Source organism: Echiichthys vipera (genome assembly GCF_963691815.1).
Source record: "Echiichthys vipera genome assembly, chromosome: 3".
In the NCBI taxonomy this organism is placed as follows: Eukaryota; Metazoa; Chordata; class Actinopteri; order Perciformes; family Trachinidae; genus Echiichthys; species Echiichthys vipera.
The window spans coordinates 13,371,442-13,391,192 of record NC_139828.1 but is presented as its reverse complement, the minus strand read 5'-3'; the positions used below and the strand labels follow the sequence as shown (position 1 = coordinate 13,391,192).

Here is a 19,751-nt window from a genome sequence, read left to right as displayed (position 1 = left end):
AACACTTAATTAGTCCTCTACTAAATTACATTAATGTTATTCATCACAAAATATTTCATCCTATTTTTGAGAAGATTGGAGCTATCTGATATTGAATCAGTGATCAAAATTGTCAGATGTGCTGTAAGGGCAGGCAGTGAAACATCAAGAACAATCACAACGATAATTTAGTGAAATACATAAGATTTGAATATGTTTATATATAGTATTTGTTCAGAACAGTTATATTGTGCATATCAGATTGTGCATAAAGCTGAAATGATGGCATGTTCTCCACTGTGTGAGCTGAAAAACATCCTCAGGTGTATTCAGGAGGTTGCCCTTTCTTCCCTCTAAATAAGTTCATCTTCAGATGATACTTCAGCTCCTTCCAAAAGAAAACATTTTAGTACTCAAATGTACAAAACTATTATTTATAGGGTCCTCCTTACTTCCATCCACACTTGGTCACAGTCTGCTGTTCAAATGTATTCTGGTACCGTATGATGTAGATTATTATTATTCCAGGAGTAAGAAATTGTTGGTACACTAGTGTTTTTCTCCCTCCCACATCTAATTCTGGGAGAAATTCTTCCTCGCTGTCACTCTCAAACTCACTGTAATCATTATCAGAGTATACATGCATGACTCTAACTGTTGGATTAGGCCCAGAGTGTGTCCCTCTGTGCATCGCATGTGGATTTCAGTAGGCCAAGACCTTTCGTTTGATATCACGACATCTCCTTATGACGATATATTCATATTTTTTCTCAAAATTATATCAGATGTGTTTCTTAAGAGGTTCAATATATTTTTATTTTCAAGTTATATGTATTTAAACATGCTTCCACTCAGACCATGCGGCCACTACCATTGACTTCCTGGAAGGAGATTTCCCCCCCCCCACACACACACACACACACACACACACACACACACACACACACACACACACTCACACTCCTGCAGCTCATTTAATTGTTTACAGTTATAGTATGACAACTTCCCTCACGTTGGAGGGGTGAGGGACTTAAAGGTAGTTTTAATTTATTTATTTTTTAAATAAATATATAATTTATAATAGAATTATTCCAATGACGCGACAGGCCAGCAGGGGCGCGAGTGGTGAACTATTTTCCCATAAGCCACCGCGACATCCTGTATAAAACCGCTCCGCACCCTCTGCCGGTCCTCATTCCTCGGCTGCTCATCAGGTGATTATCTACCATGCTCTTACATGTCATTTTGTAATAGTCGTATTCGGCACATTGTTGAATATTAGCAGTTCAGAGTGTGGTGATGTTACGTTTATATATTTATTATTCCGAATCTGTGCGTTTTGTTAGTTTTCCGTGTCTTGGATGTGAACACTGGCGCTCGAGGACCTGACTGTAGCAGCAGGCCTCCGCCACGTGCCTCATTACGCGTGATCATACGCTAACTATCATAGCAGCTAATCTTTTTTATCCATAAATGATCACTACGCTGCACTGTTCCCATGACTATGATGATATAAATGTTGGTAGGGACATCTGAATTACTGTGAAGAATGCCAACATTTCTGACCGCATGGGGCGAGGCTTAAACTGGGCCTTAACTGCACAGTTCATGTGCTAATAGTTGCTAGTTTTTACCTTTTTTAAATGTGCATATTGTACTATCTAAAATATCTTGAGCTTTCTAACCAAATTGCCTACTTTGCTTTAGGTTGAAAATGACTTCAAGCTGTGAACGACATCAACACCCTGCTGGTGAGATACTTTTCTTTTTAACTTTTGCGTATCCAATCTGAAAGTCAGTGATGCTTTTAAGAGTAGTGGACAGATGTGATTTCTGAGAATTTTTACACTGAGACTTTGAGCTAAGCTAGGATTTAATCTTATAAGATGACTGATGTGGTACTAAAGAGGAGTTTATCCACAGGTCCCAGGGAAAGGGCGGCGACGTGAACATCTGGAGGACACGCTGGTAAGTCTAGTTTTACTCAACAGTTAAGCCGGATTAATGCTTCTGGGGTGTCCCCTGATCAGTTTTCTCAAACGGAAGCTTTGAGTTGCTGATGGGCAGAACCAAGATTTTCCATGAATTGGCTTAGTTTAACTGAGTTTAGTTCAACCGCTGCACATTGGCTTTTGGCCCTTAAAGCATGCGGTATGGTCCAGATTCACACCCAGAAGCATCACTCTGCCTTTATCCTGCACATTCCCCCTGTGCTGCAGTGATGACATTTATTTGCTACTCTTGACCAAATGGATGACGATACTTTCAACCCACCAGTTGATTTATCTGAGGCACAGGCAACTTGATATCTGCAAACTCCAAGATGGTTTTGATTGCTCAATTTATTTTGTTCTTGCAGGTGTGCACACAATCATTGACATGACTCTTCAATGACATCCAGAGCAGGTAACAGACCAGATTATTTTACCTTCTAGATTTTGCCTTAAACAAACTGTTAATGATGACCTTGTTTACAAAACAATTGGGAATCTCTCTGAATAAGAGTGAAAGAGAACTTGTTTGCTGATGCAGTGCGGATAAAGAAGCGCCTGCATGGTTTTTAAATGTTGCCTTACTAATGTCTACCGTTGCTCTTGCAGGTGTCTGTGCTGGGCTCTGATTTTGGATGGTCTTGGATCAGCTGAAGGTGCGTTCAACTTTGTTCTTAAAGTGAACATTTTGCAGGTCTTGGTCTGATACAATGATGAGTGCATAGTTCAACAGATTAACCGTGAAGAATAACTTGTCTTTCGCTCCTATCTGATGTATCGGCCTCAACGGCCAGTGAGGCCTCTTGATATCCACGGTAGCTTTTAACAATTTCTCTCTTTACAGACATGAGACCATGGCTGTCCAAAAGGCGACGTGAAGGTGAGTTGAAAAGTGGCAGTGCAACTAATTATCTGTGATACAATGATGAGTGCATAGTTCAGCAGATTAACCGTGAAGAATATCTATTGTCTTTCGCTCCTATCTGATGTATCGACCTTGTTGACTAGCGAGGCTTCTTGGTAGCCATGGTAGCTTTTAACACCTTTCCCATTTACAGAAACAAGACTGGCAGTCCAAATGGCAAAGTGAAGGTGAGACATTGCTCTAGTGAAACACTCTTTAAGAATGTCTGATACAATGATGAGTGCATAGTTCAGCGGATTAACCATGAAGAATCTATCTATTGTCTTTCGCTCCTATCTGATGTATCGGCAGTATTGCTAATATAACCTCAAGTGTCGTAAGCATAATGCTAACAAATCTTCTTTCATCCCAACCAGACATGTAAGACCTTGCTGTCAGGAATCGGCGCAGCCTTGTCTTGTAAGTATCATGTCACAGATTGACGTTAAGCTAATATCATTCAGATGTGATGAATGTGAATCAGGTCTCTGATCCAGTTGAGGAAGTCTGTCGTTTAGTCTGATCTGGATTCTCTTTAAGAAACAAGAATGTACTTTTATTCATAGTTTTATAACAAACTCTTCTCTCCTTGCAGACCAAGTGGGATTGTGACTGTCAGGACAAGAACATGCACCACACGGCATGGTGAGCATGAAAAGAAATGTCAAGCACCATGGGCCTAGATGACAGTGGAGTGTATCTAGTTAAATTTACCTGACATCATTAATGGTTACTTTAATTTCCTACATTGTCATTAAGCTTTGCATTACCAAAGTGTATCTCTACACTTGTGCCAGTTTTCTCCTGAACTCCACCTCATCTGGGTCTGAAAGTGTTTGGGTTGTTTGCCTTTGTCGTAAACTCAATGTGATCCCTGTAGACTGACCTGTGATGATAAAGTGACAGCTGACTATACACCATGGAGTCCGTTAATTAGCTCTAGCTGATTTGGTCAGTGTTTAAATAGTCATCCTAATGTTTGGTGTGCATATTTGTCTTATGCTGTTCTGTCTCTACAGGTGATCATTGACTCTGGAGGCAGGTGTGAACAAAATCAACCTGAGGTGAGAATGCAAATCCACCCACAAGATGCTAAATGAAAAGGGTTCAGTGATGTCCTAACAAATGTCTGACCTGAACTTTAATGTGGATGATCTGTTACTGAGTAACCCATTGAACAAATTCTTTAAAAGAAAGTCACTGACTTGTAATAAGGAATTTTTTTTCCCCTCCTCCTCCAGGAAAGGGCTGGATCTTCAAGCCTGACCTTGGTAAGCATTTAAGGTCCTCCAACTAGATGAGTGAATACTAGACTAGTGAGACATTAAGATCTCAGATCAAAAAGACCCACCTACCAGTGATGAAAAGATTCTGCCAAATGATTCCTATGATTATACTCCTACCGTTCCATTTTTTTCTGAGGCTGTGGTCCCCAAACATCTGTTTTGTGCAAGTTTTCCCTAAATTATTTTAATCGCAATTATCTTTGTTCCCATGCAGAATGCAATTGTGAAGATCATGGGAGGAAACCTTGTCTAGGCCAAAATACTGCTATAAAGTGAGTATGAGCCTGCTGGTTTGTAATGTAAACCCTGCTGTCCATTTGGGCTGCAGCCGCTTACTATTGTAATCAGAGGTTAACTGATATCATTCCTCTTGTACAATGTTTTAAACCTTTGCAATTTTATTGGAGTCAATGCACAAGTACATCTGCTGATGTAAAAGACAAGTCCATGCATTTGTCTAGAGAAAGGAATTACTTGAATATTCATGTTTTTGTATGAAAAAGGAAATCAATAACTTTTTCTCATCGTTCCCAGGCGCTGCCCTTTTTGGATTGTGACCAAGGCTGGACAACGCATGAATATGAACTGTCAATTTTTGCTTCATTGTGGCAATAAATTCTTTTAAAAACATACCTTGTCTGTTGCATAGATGTGTACTCTGAATCATGGCAGTCTCCTTGCTGCTTAACTAGTTACACTTAATAGCTACACATGACTTAATTTTACTGTCAGACACCCTTGAATAAAGGGTGTATCCCAGCCTGTACTGTGGATTACATAACAAATATGAAAACATTAATGTGAGGCTTGTGGCACTTTATGGACACATTGTACATGTATCATTACAGAACAAATTCATTACAAAGGACTCGTTTGCGGTTGGTGCAATACTCAAGTATAGAGTAAGAAATGGAAACCATTAGGTTTCTGGTAACTTTTTGAAAGGACATTTTCAAAAACACAAGTGAGATGAGTTGTATACATAACTATTTAAAGTGATTTCATGCCACAGTTTGACTAAAAGCCTTCCCCAAAAAATGTGTATCTGACAGGAGCAGAGGATCAACATTTTACAAAACAGGATAACATCTGTGCACCTTATTTGAGATTGGGGGGAAAAAACATAACCCAGGTTTTGTTAACTTCTATATCAAAACACTGATTACTCCAGAAAAAAGCCGGTTCACTAAATATGCATCTTTGCATTAATTCCCTCACGATTATTTGTTTTTAAGCTCATGAAAAAGGATCTTAGTTTTGATATAGGGTTGTTTCCTTTTTTTATAGTCTGGTTGAGGCACATTTAACGGAAGTGACGCATCTATGACATCACCGGATTCTGTAGCGTCTCCTTCACAAAAGCGTCTGAGGTGATTTTATTTTCTACTCCTGTGTGCAATAGTGTTGCCTTTAGGAATCACAGGTTATTAAAAGGTAATGAACGTGTGAAATGCATTCATTTATTCCCCGAGGGCGTATATGAAACCAGTGTCATAAAACATTACAGCCTCTTTGTTCATACAGAGCAGTGATCCCCTTTGACGACGGGCGGCGCTAAATGACGCATGCGCAGTACACAAGGAAAGAAAACCCCGCCCCTCCTTCGCCACAATGGAGGAGATGGGTAGCTATCTGGCTCTGCAAACAGCTGGGTTTCGATAAACCGTAGAGGAGACCCGGGCTGCGGTGATCAGTCCTGTTTCGGCCGCCTGGGACCCGCCTCTTCACCCATGTCTGTGCGCTGGCTGCTGCCTCTCCTCTGGGCTCTGTCCGCAGAGGCAGACTTCTTCCACCTCGACAGCATTTCAAATGTTTCCACTTACTATTTTAATTACATTTATTGCAACATATGGGAGGGGGAGTGTCAGCCCAACCAAGACGATGCTACACAGCAAGGTAAGAAGAAATGAATGCATGCAATGACAGCTGTCATATCGCAAGCTGTTATGTAATGCTTGATAGATTTACCACAAGCTGTAGCCTATGTATGCATATCACGCTTAACTACATTTCTTCCTGCTGATTAGCTTGACTCACAGTATTGATATACTGTATATATTCAGTATATATATATATATATATATATATATATATATATATAACTGGCTGATTGTCTTGGTGTTGATGTGAGCAGTTCCTACAAAGGACCTCTGGGCAGGTTTTCCTCAGGACTACTCGAGCCTGCTGCATCAGTGGTACTGTAGCCTGGGCCAGTGCTGTGACTCTGGAGACTGCAGGATAACCAACAACATCACAGGTACCACTCCATCTTGGTGGTTGCGATTTACTACTTATGTGTTATACAGTCCCGTGAGCAGGCTGTGTCAGATTACCCACTGAATATATTTTTTTGTAATTAATAAAGTAATCAAATCAGAATATGTTGGGATTACTTTAAAATCAAACATGATTTACATCAAACATGCACGAGGAGCCTTAACTCAAAAATGTTCATATTACATTATTACAATATTAATAAAAAAGGAATAAAAATGTATATCCATTAATCATCAGTGATCAAGACATAATAAAATATCTTATCAAGTAATCCTTGATAATGTAACATTAAAACATTTTTCAAATGTAATCTGGGTTGATTATAATTACTTATTTCTTGCAATCTGATTACGTAATCCCGATTATCTGTTACCAAGCCAGCAAATGTACTGTCTCTGGGCTGTAAATCACAGTATTTACTTTCTTGGTTTTTTTTTTCAAGTCAACGTCTGTGTACTTTATCCAATTCCATAAAGAAAATAGGACATCATGTCACAAAACTATGCTAGTTATAGATTTACATTATATCATGTCCGTTGACATCAGTAATAAATACTGCTTTAATAATCTTACTTCTGACTCTGAAACTTTACATTTACACAAAATGTTCTTTTTGAGGTGAATAAGTGCCATGTCTATACAGTAGGCTGTAACAATAGATTAGGTCCCTTGTGTCACATATATTTTACAGGAGGTGAGACTGATATTGATGCGTGGTTCAGGTTTTCTGACACTGAATAGATTTGATTCTGCTTGAGAGCCTTTTCCACACTGAGAAGACCAAAATGAATGAAGAATACTTTATTATTGTGTTATTATGAAATCCAAATGTTTGTTTTTTTTACATTAAAGCCAGGAAGTAAAAGCCAACATAAGTTACTATCTGAGAAGAGATTCAGAGTGCTTTGCTCTTTATGTGGCCTGTTGTATAAGAGGTCAGCAGGTTGAATTACATTTATAAGCTGTTCATCAACTACATAGTTAGATATTTAGTTGCTTTCCCTGATTGCCTTTTGACATTGAATGTAAGATATTGAATATTGTCACAAAGTATTGTCTGACAGTGACTTCAGTAGCACCAGTGATCTTCTCTGCTTGACTGTAGTGACATGCTAAGAGATGTTAATTCTAACTAGGACTGATACATGCAAAAATTATACTAATATCTGGTATTGCCGTTTTTAAAGTATGAGCTTCTTCTGTGCACACATGTACAGGTCTGGCAAGGGACCTTCAGACGAAGCTCCACGGACAGCACCTGGCTCAGTCTGTGGTTCTGAAAGCCATCCAGGGTTTTATCAACAACCCAGAGTCTAACAAGCCACTGACACTCTCCTTCCACGGCTGGTCGGGCACCGGCAAGAACTACGTCGCCCGGATCATCGCTGATAACTTGTATCGTGATGGGGTGAAGAGCGAATGTGTGCGACTGTTCATCGCCCCGTTCCACTTCCCACATGCCAGGCTGGTGGACACGTACAAGGTATGACACTCTGAGCCCTCTTGGCACAGAGTTTGCCGTCCTGTGCCAGAAACACGCTGGCAGTGTTCTTGGTGCTTGCTTAGTCAGATGTTTAGTCTGTGTTGTAATTCAGTGTAAAAATGATTAGAAGTCCAGACAGATGCTTCAAAACTAACATTGGTCGTACAAGTTCTGATGTACATGGCGTTTGTCCAACCAGGTCACAGGTGTCATTGTAGTCCCAGGCACACATTTTTACACAATCACCGCATTAGATTTCAAAACAGTGTTGACACAGTGTCATCACACAAATTAATTTAACCGGGTATAGTACACAGGATGACCTTTAAACCCAGATGCTATCAAAATTTGCAGAGTCTGCACGTGGACATTTCTGCTATTTGTCTTCACAGGTTAATGATAAAAATACATTCTAAAACTCTGACCTCTTGTCCCTTATGAATGAAGTGAAATGGGGTCAAATCTGAAAAAAATCTAAAAAGAACCACAGTATAGTAAAGAGGAAGATGCCAAATTGCTACAGAGTAAAAGCCTGTTGAATAAAAAAAGATACACATGGTCATTATGGCTGTTTATGCTGAGTACAAATCCTTTTCAACTTTTTTATAATGCTAATTGAGGTACGTTATGTTTTGGCTACTATAGCAGCTATAATTTACTTTAAAGGACTCGACAGTCGGAGCATTTTTATAGTAAAAAACAAATCCCAGCCCACTTTGTTTTGTATTTTGAGTACAGCCCCTTTAATATTTAAAGTATACTGTATATAATAGTATGTATATTAAGAGTGAATAGCAAATGTTACCTAAAAGTTGATCATTTACTATCAGTTCAACTTGAAACCTTTACAGTCAAAAATAAATTTTGTCTTCATTGTCTTCCGTAGATATAGAGACTTTATTGTTATTTGACACTGTAGTTCGCTCTTTCTCTCTGTATCCAGGGCCAGCTGAGAGAGGCGATCCGGGACATGGTGTTGCGCTGCCCACAGACTCTGTTCATCTTCGACGAGGCAGAGAAGCTTCACCCGGGCCTCATCGATGCCATCAAACCCTACATGGATCACTATGACAATGTGGATGGCGTCAGCTACCGCAGAGCCATCTTCCTCTTCCTCAGGTTGGTTTATATATCAGGCACGTCCAGTCCGTTGAAGCTGGGTGGAAAACCCGCCTTTTTCCCAGGTATTTTGGCAGCTCATCTGTGATGAAGTATGTTTCTCCCTGAGTCACCATTAGCCCTCTTTATGGATTTTTCATGATTTCAATAACTCATGTCTGATTTCTACTGGCTTATCTGTTCAGTCAAATATAGAATTTTTTTTCAATACACTGTAGCAATATGATGTAGGAGAGGCCTAGGATCACTAAAACATAAAGTCTAAAAACACATGTTAAATAATAGAGATGCTCTGATACGATTTTTTACTTATACCATATCGGCCAATACCAAGTACTGATCCAATACTGTAAAAAACTTTTAAGAATTACATTATTGTTTTAACAGCCCTGTGATAACATTGCTATCATTGTTGTATGGTTAAACCCTTTATTGAACATGAACATGAAGTACATAATGAGAATGAATGCCATGGAACTTGGTAAACAGTTGCTGCATATTGTGCATATAGACTCACCTACTTCCCGATTATCCAGTCCAGCAGTTTAAACATTATGGATACTGGTATTGTTATCAGAATAGTCTGGCTTACCGAATGTACAGCGCCGGTATAACGTCTGATATTCGGTATGTGATGTCAGGCCTTCTCCTCCCCTTTTTCTATTTTCGCCATCAGGCTTAGCGCCACATACGTGGTTTAAAGAGATGCAAACAAGCCAGAGCGTTTTTTCCCTGAATAATGAGCCTGACATGGAGAAAGGTCTGGCCATGCAAGTTATATTTTCAAATTATTTGATTACATCAATTTTTGGAGAATCTTGAATTAAAATACATGACAACAAGTGTCACAATAACAGAATATCGATATTTAAGTATGAAGTTAATGTATTTAAAAATGACGATTTAAAAAGAAAAAAGCTTTTTTATTTTGCCAGCCTTAATCTGTGATACTGATACTGTGATCACTGCACTGCTGAGGCCAACCACACCACTCATAATCAAATCCTCCATGAACATCAACAACTGCAGAGACTTCACATCATGTTTTTGACGTGCTTGTTGTCTCTACAGCAATATTGGTGGAGCAACGATCAATGATGTAGCGCTGGACTTCTGGCACTCCGGTCAAAATCGAGAAGACATCGGTATGGAAGACCTGGAGCATCGGCTACGAGCTGAAACTATGGAGTCTCATGGTATGCTGCGGTGCTGCCTTTATGTATCTTTACGTCTTCAGTAGTGGTGTAATTGTTTACTTCAGCTCTCTGACATTTCACCCATTTTTTACATGTGTGGTGGGGGTAGGTAAGCATTAAAGTCACTCAACTGTTCTAATTGACCAAGATAATTAGCTAAAAGCTGAAAGCGTAGAGCGGCAGACTGGAGCATTGATTCTGTGGGGGCATAAGCAGCCCTCATGCACTAAGAGAAATCCTTTCTGGATTAAATAAAACATCGATTGGTGAAGCTTTAATTATTTTTGGGGATGCTTTTCTCCGCATGGTTCTCTCTCTCAGGTGGGTTTGCTCAGAGTGAGCTGATGTCTGGCCACTTGATCGACTTCTTTGTGCCATTCCTGCCACTGGAGTACCGCCATGTCAAGCTCTGTGCACGGGACGCCTACGCAGCACGAGGCCTGGAGACAGATGAAGCTACGCTGGACGAGGTGGCCAAGGCGATGCTGTATGTCCCCAAAGAGGAGAGACTGTTCTCAGCCCAGGGATGCAAGTCAATACCTCAGCGGATCAACTTCTTTCTCCCATAGAAGGAGAGACAAACTGAACGACAGAGAGACCTGGAGGAGGTGTGAGTTTGCTTTACCAGCCCATCCGCATACAGAGCCACAGAGGAGATGTGTCTTCTCTGCTATGCTCTGCTCTGCTCTACGTACTGTCCCCCCACAGATACAACATGTGTCTATCCAGGTCCCTCAGAGAAGGCCAGACAGCAGGGCTGATCCAGTATTGGAGGGGAAAGCAGCACGACCCACCCTCTAGACATGAGTCCTGCCAGATGGTCACGATGTGCAGTGTGGATGCTCTTCTTCACCTGCCTGTTTTGAATGCTCGCAGTGTTTTGTCAAAGAAAGATACCGATACATTTTATTTTTTTTGTCACACTGTATGTGTCTGTTTGCCTTGGCCACAGTCTTAGTTGCACCGTTTATTTAAGTTTAGGTAAGATCATACTTCATGTGTTAGTATTTGCATGTCAGACATTGTGCTTATATTTTCACTGATTATTTATTGACATCATTTGTGACACATTTTGGCATCTTACTATACTAGATAACTTTTTGTGGAGTTGTTTGAATGCACATTTGGTGGCAGTGTAAGGTATTAGTAAATATTCTAAAAGGGACTGTAGTGTGAACACTATGGAGGGTGTAACAGCTAATGTAAAAGATCCTGTGGTGCAAGTGTGTGAGAGTACACGTGTCAAAAGCAATGAATCTGTTTGAGAGTTTGATTTTTTTTTCTTTGTGTAAATGTGTTTAATAACAGCGCTTTTGATAAGTTATTTTTTACTGTCAGTGATTTCATTGTGTCATATGAACCTTGATACATGTCATGGTGTTGTCATCAGTACCTAATATATTGTGTTAATTTGGGGCATAGGTAACAATATGTTTTTATTCACTGACTTTCTTTATCGCTATCATCCATGTACACTTTCACACACCACATACATTTCACGGTTTGGTTTCCTCACTTGTTTTCAGTGCCAAAGCTCAGGGTCACATCACAAGACGAACATGAAGAGAAATGTCCGAAAGGGTTTTAAGAAAATAAACATCTACATTAATCAACAAAAGTCGTTGTTTTATTTAATGCAATCATTTATGAGGATTCATCTGTCAAGTAAACTTAAGCAATCTTGATGTTTTGCATAGTGTCTACCATGTCTCCATTTCTTAAAATAGTGCCAGGGATGGTTAAAAAAACAAAACATCCTACAGAAATCAAGAGCTGGAAGGATTCAGTGATTAACTGGCTATCATTTTTATCAGTTTATACTTTTCAAATGTGAATATTTACTGTTTTGTCTCATCTTCCGGGATAATAGATGGATTACTTCTAAGATAAAAAAAAAAGATTTATACAAAACAAGAACAGGTCAACTTGTAGGGATTTTACATTGTTTCTGACAATCAAGAAATGATTAATGAAAATAGATGATAATGAAAATCATTGGTAGGTGCAGCCCCACATACTGTAAGCCTTGAAATCCTCCACTAAAAAAACAGGTTTTGCTTATTGTTCACTTAGACGAGTGAGCTTCGCTGTGCAGAATAATGTATGTGCAGAGTTCAACACTGAGGCTGCTGAAGTTTCTCTGCTCACCTTACGCCATAGTTTAAACACAATGTGTGACATCACAACTAGCTTGAAAGCCAATCATGGTTCAACTTATAGAGGTGTCGTGAACATTTGACTTAAGGAGAAGCTGTGATTATAGACAAACTGTTAATCAAAACGTATACAATTATTTATTTATATGACAAAATATGTTTGGAGAGAATATTTAAAAATGAAAATGTGAAAATGAAAATGTTTTTTTAAGGCGAATTATTACATTTAGTCTGGCTTCAGATACATTTAAAAACTGATATATATCCCGGATTTTACAATCATTTAACATGTTAATTGTGATGATGAAGAAAATCCTTATTTTAAGAACATAAAAAACTTACTGTCCACCCATTTTTTTCTTGTGAATGTGGTATATCCCCAATAAAAATAACATATTTTCCCATCAGAACAAAGAAGAATTTCTTTATCCTGAGATTGAATTGTTTGCCCAGTGTTCATTCTTCTAAAATGTTGAACATCAACCCAAAATAATCTGTTATACAAACAATGATAAAACAAATGACACATTATTTCTTCTTCTAGTTGTTAGAAATTTCAAAAACACTCAATATCAAGTCGAAATCTCTGTAATGTCTTTTTGCTCGATGTATTCAATGCAAGATTTTGAAGGTTTATTGTGATTTTCCTCCATGATTCATCATCACTCTTCCTTGGGCGTGTACCAAGCGAACGCGTGGTCTGCTCTCATTGGCCACCGCACTTATCCGTCCAGATTTCCTCTCCTCTGATTGGTCGGGAGTAGCGAACGCTTCCTTATTGAGATTCGGAGCCGACGTCCAATCAGATTCAGACATCTGTTCCGAGCCGAGAGGAGAGCGGCGGCTGCGTCTCAGCGGTTTTCACTGTACCATCACTGTATTAGAGACTGGACCGACTATCGACGCCTGCTGTGCGGTGTACACAGAATATACAGATTTATTTGTTATTATAGTCTTTGTTTTATTTGGCGGGGTGCTTCAGCTCGTCACAATGACAGCCCTGTCGCTGCTTTTGATGGCCGTGTCGGCTGCATCGGTACTGGTCGAGTCCACTGTGTATTTCCGAGAGCAATTTGAAGATGGGGGTGAGGTCCTTTTGATTGATTTATTTTATTAATTAATGGATATCTACATTGTTTAACTGTTTTGTTGTGATTAGTTGAAACTGTTAATATATCATATGTTGTAGTATTTAATCAGTGCATGAGTGGTGTGGATATTTATTTATTTTTTGACATTTCTGTGGTGCATTATCTGCTTACTGTTCACTTTGCATTTAGTCTACATGGGCACCGTTCATCTTTTGACCCCCACTTCCCCTCCCTTTCTCTCAGTCCTCTCCCGTTTACCTCCCCAGCTATCATTAAACCCTGTCTGTCTCCCCATCCCCCTCCTGCACAGCTCTCCCCTGGTCATCCACTGGTACCCTTCTTTACCTAACTGTCCTCTTTCATAAAACACTGTGTATATAGTGAAGGTGGTCATGTCCCTGCAGTGTAAAACATTCCCAGTGCACCTGCACTGATGCATCATCAGTGGTGGATTAGCCGCTTGTGAGTGTGTTAAGACACAGTGACTGCTGTGCAGCTGCTGAACCTACTCCACTCGTTTGTGCAGATGCCTGGAAGAGTCGTTGGATGGAATCCAAGCACAAGTCAGACTACGGCAAGTTGGTCCTGACTGCAGGGAAGTTCTACGGAGATGCAGAGAATGACAAAGGTGAGTGGAAAGGTTAAATTGTATCCGCCCACTTGGATCTGTGCAAGGTGGTTCATTGCCACATTGTTGTGGGTGTGTTTGATAAAAGAAGGGTGTGTCTCAACCCTCTGTTTCTCTGCGGTCTCTGTTGAGGAAGTTGAGTGGGAGACTTAATTATTTGGTGGTTGCTTGCACGGCAGCTGAATTCTCTCGACACCACGAGATCAAGTGAGATTCACAGGTTCACATGGTTCTGTGTAACGAACCATCTGACGAGTCAAGTTAGGTCTAGACCACACTCTGATTTATTTATGATTTACAGAGACCCAATAATTCAGAGACAGTTATTCAAGTTAGTCTTAGAAGTAAAGTCTAAATCTACACATGCAACTCTAAATGAGATTTGTGCCCAGTGAAATCATCATGGTTGCTGTCAAAGCATCTCAGTTGTTTCATTATTCACTCTCTGTGGAGCAGCCTCAGTATTTGTCTCTACATGACATCCTCACAACATGCTGTCTCTCTGCTGTACAACTTGCGGAGAGACAGGTTCAAATTTAGACATTTAAGATAAGCTGAACAATAATAGAAACCACATTGATGGATTATACATAAGGCTGGATCTTTCCTGAATACAGATACACTTCAGTAACTTTTTTTGTCCTCCCGCCGCAGGTCTGCAGACGAGCCAGGACGCCCGCTTCTACGCCTCGTCATCCCGTTTTGATGACTTCAACAACCAGGGCGAGCCTCTGGTCATCCAGTTCACTGTGAAACACGAGCAGAGCATTGACTGTGGTGGAGGCTACATTAAATTGTTCCCTTCTAGCCTCAACCAGGAAGAGATGCACGGAGACTCCGTCTACAACATCATGTTCGGTGAGTGTGGCTCGTTTTATGTATATTCCTACATTTATAACAGTACGAGTCATCTGTAAGTCACCTAGACAATTTTGGAATATCTGTGTTAATGGTATTTTTCTTCTGAATCTGTTTCAACAGACTTTGACAGCTCCTAATAACGTTGTATACACAGACTAATAGGCATAAAATAAACACTCACTACTGTTAACTTTTAACATTTTTCCTCGTTTATTTGTTTTCTTGTCCAGGTCCTGATATTTGTGGCCCTGGCACAAAGAAAGTTCATGTCATCTTCAACTACAAAGGCAAGAACCATCTGATTAACAAGGACATCAGATGCAAGGTGAGACATCAAAAAACGTATTTTGATTTTTTTTTTCTTACTTTGGAAATGGCAGAAGTTTTTTCTCTAATTCCCATTGCATGAAGAAATTGATCCTAAAGTTTGTTCCAATTCATTAGCAGTTTGTATTTATAGCACCATTGTTGTCTTTTTTACCATAAAACTAAAGGACACCAGTGTAAAGTATAAAGTGTCAGAATAGCTGCTGAAATTACTTTTCCCTTGCAGGACGATGAGTACTCTCACTTGTACACGCTGGTTGTCAACCCTGACAACACCTACGAGGTCAAAATTGACAATAAGAAGGTTGAATCCGGCAATCTGGAGGATGATTGGGACTTCCTGCCTTCCAAAAAAATCAAGGACCCTGAAGCCAAAAAGCCAGAGGACTGGGATGACAGGGAGAAGATTCCCGACCCCGATGATCAAAAACCAGAGGTCAGTCCGAGTTCCTACTGACGCACACCTATCTTGTGCTTAACAGACATCATTCACTTTATTTTTATGAAACCCATATGTCTTTTTAAAATGTTTTGTGAAGTCGTGTCTTCACCTGTATCTCTTTGGTAGGAGTGGGACAAGCCCGAGAACATCCCAGATCCTGATGCTAAGAAGCCTGATGACTGGGACGAAGAGATGGACGGAGAGTGGGAGCCTCCTATGGTCGCTAACCCTGATTACAAGGTAATAGCAAATAATTATAACACTTAATATACAATGTCCAGTCTATCCGTGTCCAAAATAACTCCCTCTTTGCTACCTTATACTCTATATTAACACCATTTTATTTGAGTGTCCAATATCTCACTACACTCCGTATCCCCCCCAAAATTCTTTAAATATGTAAAAAATAAAATATGTCCCCACTGTATCCGCTAAAAATCACGGGAAAAGGATTTGGGGGTGGACATTACTGAGGTCCAGTAGAGGGACATTCTAAAACACTCATCTTCGATTTGTGCCAGGCACGGCTTCTTACAGTGGAAGGTGCTCCATAGAGCCCATTTCACCAACGCTAAACTGGCTAAGATTTACCCTAGCCACAGTGATGCTTGTAACCGCTGTAAGCAGTCCTCAGCTGACCACGCAAACATGTTCTGGACGTACCCGAAGCCTGCTGAATTTTGGTCTGATATATTTCAAACCCTCAAACAGGCTCTTAACACAGAATTGGAACCAAATCCCCTGACTGCTCTTTTTGGGCTTCCTCCGTCCAAAAATCTACCCATTACTACACAACGTGTCGTGGCCTTTACCACCCTGCTCACTTTAAAGCTGACACACTGTACAGCTGTTACACTTTCTCTTGTGTACTTGTACGTAAAAAGATAGATAAGATGTATGCCCCATATAAGCCTCAAAGATTCCCACAGGGTAACAAAAACAATATTTTACAGAGCAATAAACTACTTTTGTACACCATTATTCACTATTCCATAGATATTAAATTGATCAATCTGTCAGTGAAAGATGAGTAAATAAGGCAGTGATTTTGGACACGGCCAAAATTTTGACACATTATTGCCTCATTAACTTTTTAACATGCAATCTGTCCAGCAACTAGCGTGAGCTATTTATTTATTCCAAATAAACGTCTTAATCAGCATATGTGTTTTGCTTTTGTGATTCCTCTGACATTTAACCACACTGTCTGGGTGTTAATAGGGTGAGTGGAAACCCAAAGAGATCAGCAATCCTGCCTACAAGGGCAAGTGGATCCACCCTGAGATCGACAACCCGGAGTACACAGCCGACTCTGAGATCTATAAATACGACAGCATCGGCGTGATTGGACTGGACTTGTGGCAGGTAAGAAGATTCTGTAGCTGAGTCTTACTTACTGAGTGAGAGAGTGAATTTGCTGAAAAGTTAGTTTGAGACATTGCAATTTATTTTATGTTTGAGTGTGTTTCTGGTTTGTACACAGCTGCTTTCAGTCAGTGCAAACCTGTCTCTTTTGAAGTTCAAACATGAGATGTTATCTTAGAAATTGAGATATAGGAAGCATTTCTTTTGTTTGATTTGTTTGCATGAAGTACCTGACAGTAAAATATTCACTTTTTTATGTAGGTCAAATCTGGTACCATCTTTGATAACTTCCTGATCACCAACGACCCAAAGCTGGCAGAGGAAGTAGGCAACGACACATGGGGTAAAACTAAGGTCAGCCCAAAACTTTTATCTAATTGAATTGCTCGCAAGGTGAAGCATCAAGTAAGGTTGTCTGTTAACAACCACTGTTACAAAGGCATCATCTGTTTATCACTCTTCAATTTGTCTTCCTCGCGTGCATCCTCTGCAGGACGCAGAGAAGAAGATGAAGGAAAGCCAAGAGGAGGAGGAGAGAAAGAAACGTGAGGAAGACGACAAGCAGAGGGGAGAGGAGGCGAAGGAGGAAGATGAGGAAGAAGAGAAAGACGAGGAGCAGGAGGAGGAAGATGAAGAAGAAGAAGAGGAGGAGGAAGAGGGGGAAGAGCAGGAGGAGGATGAAGAGGACGATGAAGGCACAGACTCTAAACTCAAGGATGAGTTATAAACTCTGTGCAGGAACTGACTTTCTGTCAATGAGCCATTGGAACGAGGCTGGAGATGAGATGATAGACCCCCATGACTGGTACCCTGGGGTGGGGTTGGGCTTTTCGTTTGTTTGTTTGTTTACAAAGCAAAGGCAGTAGGTGAAAAAGGGCAATTACTGTTCTGTTTCCTGTTTCCATGTTGTTCTACTACTACTACTACTACTACTACTACTACTATTATTAATATTATTATTAAACAAGGAATAGTCATAGAAAGAATGGAGATGTCATAACGAATGTCAAGAAGACAGGAAATCAAATCAACCAGTTTATACCCAACAGAAATATGTGGATTGTCTTTTGCGTTCTTTGAAAATCTGGGTTTATATGAAGTGTAATGTTGTGGTGACATGAAAAGCTATATTTGGTGTGTGGATGAGACCATGAAAATGTTTTGTTTACCTCATGTGTTTTGTTTGTCTTATTAATCTGTGTCACATGTTTGTTTTGCAGTCAGTCATGTCACTCTGTCTCATCATTGCCCCCAATTTTTTATTTAAAAAAAAAAAAAAGATCCATCAATCTCAAAGGATTCGACAGTCAGACACAATTACACAGGCTTGTCTTGCCTGTTTTTATTTAAACTCCTGGATTTGAACAAAGGTTAATGGCATGAGGAGTGAGAGTGAATCAGGACTGACACAAAAACATTTGACAACCTGTTGAAAAATCAGTCGTCCATAGGGTGGTAATATGGGATGCTTTAAGATGAAATCCCTTGCATAGTTTTGTACTGTATAGTTAACACTTTTTCACTTCGGTGCACATACTGTACTCTTTTGTGTCTAAGGAAACTGCTCAAACTCAGATGTACATGAGAGCACTCTGATAACAGGTAAGCTTGCGTTAATTTGGTACGTGGTCACTTTAGGTTTACTTATAGTAGGTGTACACAACCAGTTTTCCTCATTTCTGATGCTAATACCTCTGCACTGCTGTACCCCAACACACTGTCCCAAACAGTCTGAGACATGATCCTTTTGTAAAAGACACATTTTGTACTAATGGTAGTAATTGAAGTGGGAAAGTTTTCATGTTGCTGTGTTAAAAAAAAAGAAAAGAAAGCCAGGTGTTCTGTCCATTAAAATCAACCAGTGGAAATGAGAAGTCTTCATTCATTTTATTTTATTATTTTGTTATATTCAAAGTGTATTTATATTTTGAATGTGTTTACATGGATAGCACAGACCTGTACGACATTTTTATGGTTTTTTTTCAAGTTGCATTTTGTTTGGTTCATCCTACTTGTTGTTTAATAGCAGTGGTGGTACATTTGACAGATATTTGTACTTGTGTATCTTAATTTTATGCTACTTTATACTTCTACTCAACAACATTTTTATTTAATTATGTATTTGTTCTTTTGTCAAGGTCTCAGAGACAATGCAAAAAATCATTGAGGCTACAATAATGTGTTGCTTTTAGGATTGCTAGCCAAGGCTAAATTGCGACCCTTGTTCTTGGTTAGGTTTTTCTGCATAAAAACGGTTAAAACGTATCATGTATAAGTACATCAGTTAAATTGGGCACATAATAAATAGTGTTATTCTCATACATGTGACATGATCATATAAAAAAATGTGCGTGTGTAAGTGCATAAGTGCATGATCATTGACTGCAAGGGAAAATGTGCAAATGTACTTTTTACATTTATCTGACAGCTATATTTTTCTAGTTTCTTTGAAATAAGATTTCACATACAAAACAAGATGACATTATGTATAGATTCAACAACCCAGCTGTGTATTAGGTAGTTTAAATTAGCTTCTCTACCTAATGGTAGTAATAACAAAATTAATGGTTAACATTTTGAAAACCGCATTTGAGCATACCTATGTACTTACTTATGTTCAGATTTTGAACAATACAGGATTTTTTC

General features: G+C 39.5%; 2 protein-coding genes and 1 long non-coding RNA gene across 3 annotated transcripts; all 3 read left to right on the top strand.

The window, feature by feature from the left end:
• The first annotated feature begins 1,176 nt into the window (after window positions 1-1,176).
• Window positions 1,177-4,790, top strand: LOC310965875. The gene is made up of 13 exons (XR_014593792.1): window positions 1,177-1,193; window positions 1,687-1,730; window positions 1,903-1,947; window positions 2,339-2,385; window positions 2,580-2,626; window positions 2,815-2,850; window positions 3,029-3,062; window positions 3,252-3,294; window positions 3,470-3,519; window positions 3,894-3,938; window positions 4,116-4,145; window positions 4,375-4,432; window positions 4,695-4,790. It is a non-coding gene; the product is annotated as an uncharacterized lncRNA (long non-coding RNA).
• Window positions 4,791-5,784: 994 nt separating this feature from the next.
• Window positions 5,785-11,788, top strand: tor3a (torsin family 3, member A). The gene is made up of 6 exons (XM_083911255.1): window positions 5,785-6,056; window positions 6,295-6,417; window positions 7,655-7,920; window positions 8,864-9,039; window positions 10,111-10,235; window positions 10,557-11,788. The coding sequence occupies exons 1-6, from the start codon at window positions 5,891-5,893 to the stop codon at window positions 10,802-10,804; spliced, it is 1,104 nt and encodes a 367-aa protein (XP_083767381.1). The 5' UTR covers window positions 5,785-5,890; the 3' UTR covers window positions 10,805-11,788.
• Window positions 11,789-13,222: 1,434 nt separating this feature from the next.
• LOC310945120 (calreticulin-like) lies at window positions 13,223-18,958 on the top strand. Its single transcript, XM_083911115.1, has 9 exons — window positions 13,223-13,476; window positions 14,009-14,110; window positions 14,765-14,968; window positions 15,202-15,296; window positions 15,525-15,734; window positions 15,867-15,980; window positions 16,962-17,105; window positions 17,367-17,459; window positions 17,599-18,958. Exons 1-9 carry the CDS (start codon window positions 13,383-13,385, stop codon window positions 17,830-17,832), a joined length of 1,290 nt encoding a protein of 429 aa, XP_083767241.1. The 5' UTR covers window positions 13,223-13,382; the 3' UTR covers window positions 17,833-18,958.
• The last annotated feature ends 793 nt before the right edge of the window (window positions 18,959-19,751 follow it).

Coding starts and splice junctions, on each gene's coding strand:
- tor3a (XM_083911255.1), top strand. CDS start 5,891: ATGTCTGTGCGCTGGCTGCTGCCTCTCCTCTGGGCTCTGTCCGCAGAG. Junction 7,921..8,863: donor GGCTGGTGGACACGTACAAG/GTATGACACTCT, acceptor CTCTGTATCCAG/GGCCAGCTGAGAGAGGCGAT. Junction 9,040..10,110: donor GCCATCTTCCTCTTCCTCAG/GTTGGTTTATAT, acceptor TTGTCTCTACAG/CAATATTGGTGGAGCAACGA.
- LOC310945120 (XM_083911115.1), top strand. CDS start 13,383: ATGACAGCCCTGTCGCTGCTTTTGATGGCCGTGTCGGCTGCATCGGTA. Junction 17,106..17,366: donor TTGGACTGGACTTGTGGCAG/GTAAGAAGATTC, acceptor TTTTTTATGTAG/GTCAAATCTGGTACCATCTT. Junction 17,460..17,598: donor ACACATGGGGTAAAACTAAG/GTCAGCCCAAAA, acceptor CATCCTCTGCAG/GACGCAGAGAAGAAGATGAA.